Source organism: Hemiscyllium ocellatum, chromosome 6, assembly GCF_020745735.1.
Source record: "Hemiscyllium ocellatum isolate sHemOce1 chromosome 6, sHemOce1.pat.X.cur, whole genome shotgun sequence".
NCBI lineage: Eukaryota > Metazoa > Chordata > Chondrichthyes > Orectolobiformes > Hemiscylliidae > Hemiscyllium > Hemiscyllium ocellatum.
The window spans coordinates 50,893,052-50,905,703 of NC_083406.1; the positions used below are offsets into that span (position 1 = coordinate 50,893,052).

Here is a 12,652-nt window from a genome sequence, read left to right on the forward strand (position 1 = left end):
AACTGACTGGGGCTGTTTTCCCTGGTGCGTTGGAGGCTGAGGGGTGACTTTATAGAGGTTTGCAAAATTGTGAGGGGCATGGATAGGATAAATAGACAAAGTCTTTTCCCTGGGGTCGAGGAGTCCAGAACTAGAGGGCATAAGTTTAGGGTGAGAGACCTAAGGGGCAACTTTTTCATGAAGAGGTTGTACGTGTATGGAATGAGCTGCCAGAGGATGTGGTGGAGGCTGGTACACTTGCAACATTTAATAGGCATTTGGAAGGGTTATGTGAATAGGAAGGGTTTGGAGCGACATGGGCCAGGTGCGGGCAGGTGGGACTAGATTGGGTTGGGATATCTGGTTGGCATGGACAGGTTGGACTGAAGGGTCTGTTTCCGTACTGTACATCTCTATGGCTCTATTGGCTAGCTGAAAGAAGACATAGGATGGTGCTTGATGGGAAATATTCATCCTGGAGTCCAGTTACTAGTGGTGTACCGCAAGGATCTGTTTTCGGTCCACTGCTGTTTGACATTTTAATAAATTACCTGGAAAAGGGCATAGAAGAATGGGTTAGTAAATTTGAAGATGACACTAAGGACGGTAGAGTTGTGGATAGTGATGAAGGATGTTGCAGGTTACAGAGGGATAAGCTGCAGAGCTGGGCTGAGAGGTGGAAAATGGAGTTTAATGCAGAAAAGTTTGAGGTGATTCACTTTGGAAGGAGTAACAGGAACGCAGAGTACTGGGCTAATGGTAAGATTCTTGTTAGTGTAGATGCGCAGATAGATCTTGCTGTCCATGTACATAGGTCCTTGTGAGTTATCACCCAGGTTGATAGGGTTGTTAAAAAGGTTGTTATACTGTGCTGTAATGTTTTATATTCTATTAAGAGAAGCAAAACAGATAGTAAACTTAAAGAAAACACGCTGTACATCTCTATGACTCTATTGGAATCAGTCAAATCTTTACACTTTTTCTTTTAAATATTTAATAATGCATCTGCTATCACGTTTTTACGATCCACAACATGTACAATTTGTAAATTAAAAGTCTGTAAGATCCAATGAAATAGTCTCTCTATATTTTTAAACTTTAAATCTTTCCAAAAATGTGAGAGGATCGCCTCCGTATACACAACTGTATCCGATACATTGTTTGTCACATAAATACTAAAATGTAGTACGGCCAATACTAATCTCAATAATTCTTTTTCGATGACAAAGTATTTTTTCTGTTGGATATTGACTTTTTTTTTCGAAAAGTAGTCAATTGGCTGTTCAATTCCATCATCATCTTCATGCATCAATACAGCTCCAACTCCTATATTGCTTGCATCGATTGCAACTTTGAAGTGTTTCAAAAAGTTAGGTGCTGCTAAAGCTGGTGTTGTGGTTAATACTGCTTTTAAATTCTCAAATGCCCATGGCGTTGTTCTGTCCACCAAAATTTTGCATTCTTCTTTAGTAAATCTGCCAGCGGTGCCACCACACTGCTGAAGTTTGGAACATAGCTTTGGTAAAATCCGGTCAGTCTCAAAATTCGAAGCACCTCTTTCTTCGAGGATAATATGGAAATTCCTCGATGGCCTTCATCTTCCTGTTCTTTGTGGTTCACCTTCCATATCCAGTGTTATGCCCCAAGAACTTCACCTCTGCCGTGGCGATTTCTGGGTTCTTTAAGTTTATTACCATTTTTGCTTCTTGTAATCATTCAAAGAGCTCTGCCAACTGTACCATGTGATCGTTCCATGACTTGCTAAAGATCACTACATCATCCAGATAAACTGCATAATTTATTAATCCAGCCACACTTCTGTTCATGAGCTTTTGGAATATGGCCAGTGCGTTTTTCATTCCAAAGGGAATCACTTGTAACTTCAAATGGGCTTGCAATTCAAAGCACAAAAACTTCTTTCGCTTTCTGTGATAAATGTATCTGCCAATAACACCAGCATGGCCAACTTTGTGATGTAAGTGGCTTGTCCAACTTTCTCTATATAGACCTCCAATCAGATAGGAGTCCGATTTAGTTACGGTGCTGACCTTCCAATAGTCCATACAAAATGGTTGAATCCCGTCAGGTTTGGGAACTAACACGTTTGGCAAACTCCTCTCATTCTGACTCCATTCGATGATATCTTCGTTGAGCATTGCATCCACTTCCTTTTGGACCTGTGTGGCTTTGGGAGGATTATTCCACCCCATGCACAATAGTATCAGTCGTCTCCATCTTTCTCCTGCATATGTCCTCATTCTGCTGCAACTAACCTTTCAACTGGGTTCTTTGCTTCTGAGACAGATATAGCTCACTATTCTATACCACTCCTGAATGACTTCCTCATTATTTAATATATTTTCAGGCACATCAAAATCCACACCATCGAGATTTGTTTCCTCACTCTGCGGGGCAGTAATTAACACCTGTTTCACCAGTTCCCTGTCTGTATTATATTAAAATTTCAACTTATTCACATGTACCCAATACAGTTTTTTTCTATCTGACATCTTTACCAGATTGTTTACCTAACTCAACTATTCCTCAATTTGATAGGGACCACTAAACCTGGCTTTGAAAGGATCTCCTACCACGGATAACAATTCTAATAGGGTGGCATGGTGGCTCAGTGGCTCTGCCTCACAGTGCCAGAGACCCGGGTTCAATTCCCGCCTCAGGCAACTGTCTGTGTGGAGTTTGCACATTCTCCCTTTGTCTGCATGGGTTTCTTCCGGGTTCCCCATTTTCCTTCCACAGTCCAAAAATGTGCAGGTTAGGTGAATTGGCCATGCTATAAATTGCCCGTAGTGTTAGGTGAAGGGGTAAATGTTGGGGAATGGATCTGGGTGAGTTGCTCTTTGGGGGGTAGGTGTGTACTTGTTGGGCCGAAGGGCTTTGTTTCCACACTGTAAGTAATCTAATATAATACATCATTGCCATGGGAAAAAATCCGAATTTTAGAGTTCTTATCTGTCACTTGCTTCATTCTATACTGTGCCCTCTTTGGGTGCTGTTTAGCTAATTCCCCTACCCAATTTAATCTGTCCCTTGCCTCAGACACATAATCCAAAGTTAGATCTCCAACTTCAGTCCTATCGATCTTTCTTCAATTAACTTCAAAAACCCTTTCATTTCATGTCCGAATATTAACTCAAAGGGAGTAAACTGAGTAGATTCATTTGGGAAATCTCTAATGGCAAACAATACGAATGGGATACCTTCATGCCAATCATTTGATAATCCTGACAGTACGCACTTCACATTGTCTTCAGGGTCTGATGCCACCTTTCCAAAGCTCCATGGGATTCAGGATGGTACACATTTGATTTAAAGTGCTGTATGCCTAAGGTATCCATGATTTCCTTAAACAGCCTAGCAGTAAAATCAGACCCTTGGTCTGACTGAATGTCTCTTGGTAGCCCATACCAGGTAAAGAAAGCTACAAACTCCTCCAGAACACGTTTTACCTTAATACTCTGTAATGGAATTGCCTCCAGAAATCTTGTAGACACATCAATTATGGTTAACAAATATTAGTTCCCACTTTTAATTTTAGGGAGGGGACCTACACAATCAATCATAACCCTCATGAAACATTTTTCAAATGTGAGAATTGGCAAGAAAGGTTTTATTACTGCCTGTGCATTTGGCACGTATGACATGTACGGCAAACTTTAACCATATCCTTATGCAGTCCAGGCCAATAGAAGTGCTTTTGCACCTTAACCTGAATTTTCCTCACACCTTGAAGACCTCCTAATGGTAATTCACGTTCTATCCATAATATTTCCTGTCTGTATTCTACCGGCAACACAATCCAGTGCCAACCATTTCTCCTCTGCACAAAGCTGCCGTGGTCTTCATTTTCATCTTGGGATTCTATCCTTAAAATAATAACCCTCAAGAGTACAGTCTGATTCCTTTTCTGAGTATGCATCAACATCTTTTATTGTCTCTCCTTTCTGTTGCAAGTCCGTTAGCCTCTCAGGACTAAACACCTCTGCCTGACCCGCTGTTCAGGTTTATCCTGCACTATTACAGCAAAGAAGGTGTCAGTTAACTGAACTTCAACTCCTTCGTCTTTCTCTTTAGCTTTTCCTTCTTACTGTAACTTATGGCAGTTGGACCTTGCCACTACACAATCTGGGAAAATTCCAGGGTATTTTTCTTTTAACTCCTCGGTCTTCCTTTGGCTTATCCATCACAAGTGGTGTCACCCCTGCCTTGGATCCTGCGAGGTTGTTCCCAAGAACAAACTGTATTCGTGGAACTGGTAATCTGTCAATCACTCTCCCTGTTACTTCCCCAGTCTTGATTTGGCTCTCTAACCTGACCTTGAACATGAAACCTAACCTGAACATGAAATTTCTGTCCATCTATTCTACAAATTATTACCTTCTCAGGTAACATGTGCAAATACTTTCATCTCTTACTATTAGAGTCTGAGCAGATCCCATATCTCTTAAAATTGTAACTTCTTGTCCTGTTTTTCCTGGGTAAACTTTATCCACAGAGGTGAAGTCCTTATAGAGATGGGGCACTAACTCTAGACCCAGCCCCTGCCTAGGCTGTGCACTCCCCTGCAGCTCCTTGACTGTTCTCAGGGTTTCCTTTTACTACTTTCACTAATACCACTGCCTTAGCCTCTTTTACCACATTTTTTCCCATGGTGCCTTTGTTCAACGACCAGTGTGGTGACTTTCCGTGTCCCACCTTACCACAGTGGAAACACCTGAGGCCTTTCACCTCCTTTCCATTATCTTGGGCTTCTTTTTTTCACCAGTAAGCTTTTGCCAGTGTGCTCTACTCTTTGCTTTGTAGTGAAGGGTCTCACTCTCTCCCAATATCTATTCCTCAGAGGATGAAATTCCTGTCGGACACTAAATTTCACCTTATGCACCAATGCATATTCATCTCTCATCTCTGCCACTCTTCTCACTTCTTGAACCTTCTGTTCTCTTATCATGTCTGGAAGTGGGTTTTTAAACTCCTCCAGCAGAATAATCTGTCTTAGAGCCTCATAGGTCTTGACTATTTTTAAGTCCTGGACACAGCTATCAAAATTGTTATGTTTAATTCTTTCCAACTCAACATAAGTCTGACCTGGTTCCTTCTTTATGTTTCTGAACCACTGTCTGTATGCTTCTCGTACCAATTCATGGGCACTCAAAATAGCCTTTTTGACATCTGCATAATATTTTGACACATCATCTGACACGCTACAAATATCTCACTCACTCTGTCTACCAGCTTAGCCTGAACTAGCATTACCCACAAGGACCACTCCATCTGCCTAGCCAATTTTTCAAATGAAATAAAAAAGACTTTGACATCTTTCTTGTCAAAATGTATTTTAACATATTTGTGTATATCCCTACCTTCTCTCTTCAACTCCAACCTGTTAACTTGACTTTCCCAATTAATTTGCAACTTCTGAAGTTCAAATGCTCTCTCCCTTTCTCTTTGCTCAGCCAAGAATTTTTTTCTCCCTCTTTATCTTCTAACATGGCTGTTCTTTCCCTTTATTTATCTTCTAACTCCATTTGCCTCAATTGCAATTTAAGTTTTTCTAACTCTACTGAACTTTTCTGTTTCTCTGATATAACTAAATGCTTGACCAACTCCATTACAATTTCAGCTTTCCATTTGTCCCTAGTTAAACCCAATCCTAACCTATTTGCTAATTCTAAAAGTATATCCTTCCTCTGTCTTTCTAAACTTTCTTGGTAAATTTGAGAAGTATCTTCAAACCCCAGAACCTCTTTAGCAATGTTAAGAGCAGTTTTCTTCACTTTTAATTTAACCAACCACAAGTAACCAAAATTAAACAAATGTTTTCATTTAAATTTTATTTAAAGATCAAGGACACTATTGCCGAGTGTTTAAATCTGCTGGGACCTTTTGGACCCCACATCTGTCCGAGTCCCTGACTGGATCTGTGTAAACATGTTCAAATCTGTCTCAACGCAGGATGCCGAGCACCAAAGTATTGCAACATGGAGTTGAACCCCTCTGTTAATTAAAACCAAACAGCTCGCCTTACCTTGTAATCTGTTAAAATATGTGAGAACCCCTAAATTCCATTTCTTAAAAAAAAACAATTTTATTTTTTTCTAACTCTAATCATGAATGTTAAACAAAAAAAACTATTCATAAATCCAAGCCCTCCACCTTTTCTTAATTACTTACTGTCTGACCCTAATTCCCTAAAATAATATGCTGTTCCAATAACACAGTTATTAAACATTAATCTCAAGAATACAGTCTCTGTCGTCTTCAATGTTTTCACTCTTCTGGGTGCTGATCTCCCTGGATCGTTGTCTTTCTTATTTAATCAAGTATGTTTCATATGGAAAGTACCTTTGATAGAAAGCATTTTGTAATTTCTTTGACAGCAAGATATTTGTTGCTGTCCAGCTCTGATCGATGGCAATTGCCCTCCTAATTTTCAAAATATCAGGTTAATATGCCCGGCCTAATGACACAGTAAATTTTTATAATTTAATTGTCAAAACAATAAAATTCAAATTCCATTGGTTCTGATGTCTTGGGCATAATTTAAACTAATTGATTAAATTTGGATTGTTGTCCAAACAGCAACCAAAATTCAGGTATCCATTTAACGGCCAATTGTTACATTTGGAAAAGCTCGACCTTTAGCTGGTAGCTGTGGCTATACTTTAAATTCAGAAAAGCACTTTTATCTTACATACTTTCTCCTTCATAACACTGTAGACTTACAGTATCCTCCTCACTATCAATAATACCACCAATGTATTTTTCTCTTTCCAGTGCACTTCCAATGTCCTGAGTGCTGTTCTTTTGCTCTTGAAAGAGCTCGATGGAGATGGGCTGGAGATTGTATACAGAATGACAGAGCAAAAACTCCGAATATTGCACAGGAAAGAGACTGAACAGGACCAATGAGCTATAACCAACCAAACTCACAGACAGTGCAAGTTGATTTTGACTCATGGGAGCTGTTTAAAAATTCAAGGAAATGCTAGAGAACATTAAAACTGTGACTTGTAGAGTTGAGGTGAAGCGACTTCACTGAAGTGTTACCATCATAGACCTAGAAGGTATCCATCCCATTATTTACATACCATTATCCTCCCTAACAGGAACTGCTTTTTGTAACTATTGAAGTAGCTGCATAAACATTTCAATCCTTGTAATCACCACTCCTGGTTTAACTGAAGAGTCCAGATTCACCAGTCAACCCTCAAATTAATGCAAATATGACTGAGGAGATTGGTTGTGTTACTGTATAAAAGATAGCAGCATAATAAAAGGGAACATTTGCAAGGAAAATTAATCTCATATTTCCTCTCTAAAGCTTTAAGGATTTAATATTGCTTGTTAGAACTTTTGTCCTCTTATCCTTGCAACTAGTACTTAGGCATCCATTTTTGCCTCAAGTAATGATCTGAATAAAAATCTATTATAAAAATGCTATCATCAGTGCATCAATATGCAGAGCATGGACCTTGACAAGAGCAGTGCCAAGAAAGTCCTGTGTTTGTATTACCCACAAATTTTGTGTGTCCAGTCACTCACTATCTGAAGACTTCTGATGTTTTATTATGGACAGTTTAATTAAGCTGGTGTTATCCCTCCTATTTGAACAGCCATCACCACCAGCTTTTGCATGGACAAACACTTGCTTAAGTTCTATGGTCATGTAAGTGTTGATGGAGGAGGAACGAGAGGGAAACCTGCGATCAAATTCAGATCCCAGTGTAGTAAAACACGTGAATTTATTTATTTAGACCACAGGTTTTATGAATTTGCTGGACTTTCCTATCTCTAGCTTGCTGTCTGGACCAAGATAAGAATGCAGTAGCTCATTATTACCAAGTATGTTATAGCATCCACTGAAAGACTCCTGGCTGTAATGTGTGTAACTAAATGTTTCGACACTTTTATGTTTTTGTTTTCAGAGCGATAAACTGGTGTATAATTTGAGTAGTGCATGTAGGTTAACAATATGTTATGTCACAGAGGTCAAACCCCTAAATTAAAACTAACACCCCAGAAAAATTCACCTTGCCTCATAATCTGCTAAAAATGTGAGTGAAAGAAAACCTCTGATTTCCACTATTTAAAGAAAAAACTAACAATTTACTTTCATAACTCTTAACAGTGAACACTAAACAAAACCTCGGGCCCCCTTTTTCTTAACTAATCACTGTCTGATTCCAACCCTGTAAAAATGCTGCTCAAATAATGCTAAACCTTAAACTAAATCTCTCAAAGTCCATACTGTCTCTCATGCTGTCTTCCTTCTTATCATGTAAATGTGCTGTTTCCTTCCATCCTTCCGATCCTGCTGTCTTCTCTCTGGGTCATCTTCTATGATTTTTTTTACTACCAGTATCCTTGTATAAAATTCCTTGAAATCTTTAATAGATGATGCATTTTGAGAGATTTCTTTGAGAGCCTTGAGATCTTGAGCATAGCTGTTGGCTCTGACTAATTTTCAAAATGCCCTTCTTATTCCCCAAAATTATGTCCTCTCGATGTTGTCAGTACAATCAAATTTAGTTGGTTTTTGGTACACTGGGCATAATTTAAATAATTGGTTAAATTCAAATCTGTTTGCCTTAATATCAAAACAACCCCAAGCTGATAGTTATATATTATCAAATCTCTGCACTCCCTGCACCTGTGAGTTGGTCACAGATATGTGCTGTCACAAATTCTCAACTCAGAAAAGGCAGCTCTCTCTTAAAGTGATAATACGCTCTTTTGACTTCATAACAAATATAAAAAGCAATTATTCTATAATTGCATTTTTCAAGTTTCATGTTTGAAACATAGAAATGTATTTCAGAGCTCAATTCTTTGAGATGTTTATTATAGTGGATTTTGTCTTTGATAGGGAGGGGGTGAGCAGGTCTAGTTGGTGGTGGCATCACCACTGAACGTAGTGAAATGGTGGAGGATGATTTGCTAAATACGGAGGATGACACAGTGGAAGGTACAGATGAGGAAAATCCTTTCATGGTTATGGAAAGGAGTGTAAGGGGTGACAGCAGATGGTAAGAAATGGGTTTTACATTCAACTACTAAAGAATGAGTGGTGGGCAGGTGGAGGAGTTATTAAAGATGAAAGATATCATTACATAAGTATTGCTATTGAAAATTGCATTATGTGACCAGAGGCGATGGTAACAGAAGAATTGGGAGAAGCGGAATAGAGCCTTCACATGACATCAGAGCATGAGGAAGTTACTTAATAGTGTGATAATCTTCACTAGAAGTAGAGATAGAGAAGTAAAGATTGAAGAGTTGAGCATAGACCCTGTCGAACCAAGTAAAGTGTGGATGTGGGAAGCAGAAAGTGACAGTGATACGGAATTCAGTGTACCGAAGTAGAGATGAGGGATGGTCCCCTGAGTGCGAATGTGACATGTTTGATATGTCCTACAGAAGGAAGACAGAGCTGGCACCCATGCAATATCCAAATTTGAAAGAAGTTGAGTTGAAGGAGAGTTAGTTCAGAGAGAGGGGACAAGTCAAGCTGGGTGCAGAAAGATGGGTTGAATGGCACTGTTTGGACATCTTTTTGAGGAAGGTATGGTAGAGTCTTCAAACTATCCCAGTGAGATTTAAGCTGTAGAGAGAATAAACAGATATGATATAGGGACATGCTGTGAGTTAGGGACATGAAATTGGAAATGTTTAAAATAATGGAAAGCATCATAAGAGTCAAAAAAGCAGAGAAATTGTGATCAACCTTTATAAATCTCTGGGTAGGTCACACGTTTATGTATTGCATCTCATTCTGAAGCATCAACTGTCTGAAAGATATGAGAATTGTTGTGAAGGTTTAGAGAAGATTCACAGATATTATTTCAAGATCTGAGGGGATTTAACTGCAACACAAGGATGTAAAATTGTTCTCTGGATAAAGGAGTTTGAGGGGCAGTCTGATAGAGATTGGTTTAGATGCCACGATATTCAGGAATTCCATTCAGAACTTTTAAAAAACAGCACAATAATCTACAATCTCTTTAAAGGGATCTTGTCTGTGCATGGATTCCACTTGGAAAATTCTTGAAATTTAATTCCACTAAAACAAAGGGTACGCATGAAGTAATGAGACAGGTGGCTGACAACTGAGACTTGGAAAGTTTCACATTCTTGTTTCACTGTCCCTGGTGGTATCATGGCCGAATAGGTATAGGCACTGAGTAGTGCAAAGACTGTAGGCTCTCACAATACTCTGATGATAGTACTGAAGACTGGTGTTCCAGAACTTGCTGCTCCCCTAGCCAGTACAGTTACAACATGAGTATTGCCCTGACAAAATAGCCCAAGAACATCCTGTACACAAAAAGCAAGTCAAATCCAACCCAACCAATTACTATCCCATCAGTTTACTCTTGATAGAAGGTATGCTCAACACTGCTATTGAGTACCATCTGCTCAGCAATAACCATTGGTACCCAGTTAGGTTACAGCTCATGACTTCATTACAGCCTTTATTCAAACATGGACAAAAGAGCTGAATTGCTGAGGTGAAATTGAGCGACAACCCCTGACATCAAGGCAGTGGGCGATCGAGTGTGGCATCAAGCAAATTAGGATCAATTGGTACGAGGGGCAAACTGTCTGCTAGTTGGAGTCGTGGCTGAGAAATGGGAAGATAGTTGTGGTTGTTGGAAGTCAGCTTCAGGACATTGCTGTAGGAGTTATGGCTATGCAAGGAATTGAGACATATGGACCAATGGCAGGCAGAAAGAATTAGTTTCATTTGGTGTCATGTTCAGCACAACATTGTGGACCAAAGGACCCATTCCTTTGCTGTACAATTACCTTGTACACAAGGTAATGTCCTCAGCCCAACCATCTTCAAGTGTTTCATCAATGACTCCATCATAAAGTCAGAAGTGAGGATGTTCGAAACTGATTGTACAACATTCACAACATCTCTGAATCAGTCCAATTTAAATGCAAAAAGATGTAGACAGTAGTCGGGTTTGGGCTGACAAATGGCAAGTAACATTCGCGCCACGCAAGTGTCGGGCTTTGAGTATTTCCCTTCAAAAATAATCTAGCCATCGCTCTTGACACTCAAAGTTGTTATCATCACTGAATCCACTCACTATCAACATCCTTGGAGTTCAATTCAGTTGGACTCCCTATATAAACACAGTGTCTGCAAGAGCAGATCCGATCCGATCCGAGGCGAGGCATACTGCAGTGAGTAACTCCACTTCCTGACTCTCCAAAGACTATCCAAATCAGGAGTGTTATGGAATATTCTCCACTTGCCTGGGTGGGTGCAGCTTCAACAATTCTCAAGAAGCTTGGATACCATCCAGGATAAAGTCAACTGCTGCACATCATTCCAACTCCACAAGGATCCGCTCCTTCCATCCCCTATGCTCAGCAGCAGCAGTGTGTCCTACCTACAAGATGCACTGCAGAAATTCACCAAAGATCCTTGCAGCAGCACCATCCAAACCTACAACCATTCCTAGCAAGGGCAGCAATACTGGGAACATCACCACATGCAAGTTCCCTTCCAAGTGACTCTATCCTAAGTTGGAAATGTGTCATGGTTCCTGGAATTCCCTCCTTTATTGTGGACTGCAGCGGTTCAAGAAAGCAGCTTCATACATGTTCTCAAGGACAACTATGAATGTACAATAAATGTTGGCTAGCTGCAACTCGCTCTGACACACTCCAAATCACACAACCTTACTCCCATTCACTTCAACTGATTGCAATTCACTCTTCACTTGATTTCACTCCATTTTACTTGATCACACTGTGACACATGTCACATTACTCTATCTTCATCATACCAATTTTCAGTCACATGCTCTTCTTCATTCAATTGCCCCCTCCAATTTACTCGAAGGGTGATTCAGTGGTCCTCACAGAGCCTGGGACCTGGGTTTTATTCCAGCCTCAGGCAACTGTCTGCATGGTAATTGCACATTTGCCACCTGTCTGCATGGATTGCCACTGGATACTCCTGTTTCCTCCCACAGTCCAAAGGTATGCAGGCTAAGTGGGTCAGCATCGGAACTGTAGGTTTACAGGGCTGGAGTAGGGGAATGGATCTGAGTTGGATGCTCTTTGAAGAGGCCGTGTGGACTCAATGGGCTAAATGGCCTGCTTTCACATTGCAGGGATGCTATGATTCTATTATCTCACTACATATCACTCTAATTCACTCCAATTTTCTAGTTTAATCCAGCTCACTCTTCCTCATTTCAAATCACACAAACTTACTCCATCACACACCAACACTACAACTCAACCCAACTCACTCCACCACACTCAAACTCCATCCAAAGCACTCAATCTCTCTCCAAATCATCCACCTCAATCCATCACTTCTTAATCTAATCTATTTCACTCTAATAAAGTTGATCTAACTCACTCCCACTTACTGCAAAGCACTCCCATTCAGTTCAACCAAATGTACCGCACTCCAAGTATTTTTACTTCTCCCAACTCACACTGATACAATTCAAATTGGTTTGAGGGTTGGAAATACTAACTCTAAACCAATCTAACTCTTTATTCCTTCCTCCAGTTCATTACATCCCATGTCAACTCTCACTAACTAACTCCACTTCACTCCAATCCACTTTATCTCTCCAAATGAATCTACTTCAAGTGAATTAGACTAAGTTGGAGTGAACTCACA

At 40.0% G+C, this 12,652-nt stretch overlaps 1 protein-coding gene across 2 annotated transcripts in view; it reads left to right on the top strand.

The window, feature by feature from the left end:
- Window positions 1-7,955, top strand: part of cfap410 (cilia and flagella associated protein 410) — a 68,498-nt gene extending 60,543 nt beyond the window's left edge. For both annotated transcript variants that reach the window (XM_060826559.1, XM_060826560.1), the window contains one exon: window positions 6,772-7,955. In XM_060826559.1, the coding sequence (XP_060682542.1) occupies window positions 6,772-6,906 (135 nt within the window). In that variant the 3' untranslated portion in view covers window positions 6,907-7,955. The remainder of the gene's footprint in view (window positions 1-6,771) is intronic.
- Window positions 7,956-12,652: the final 4,697 nt, after the last annotated feature.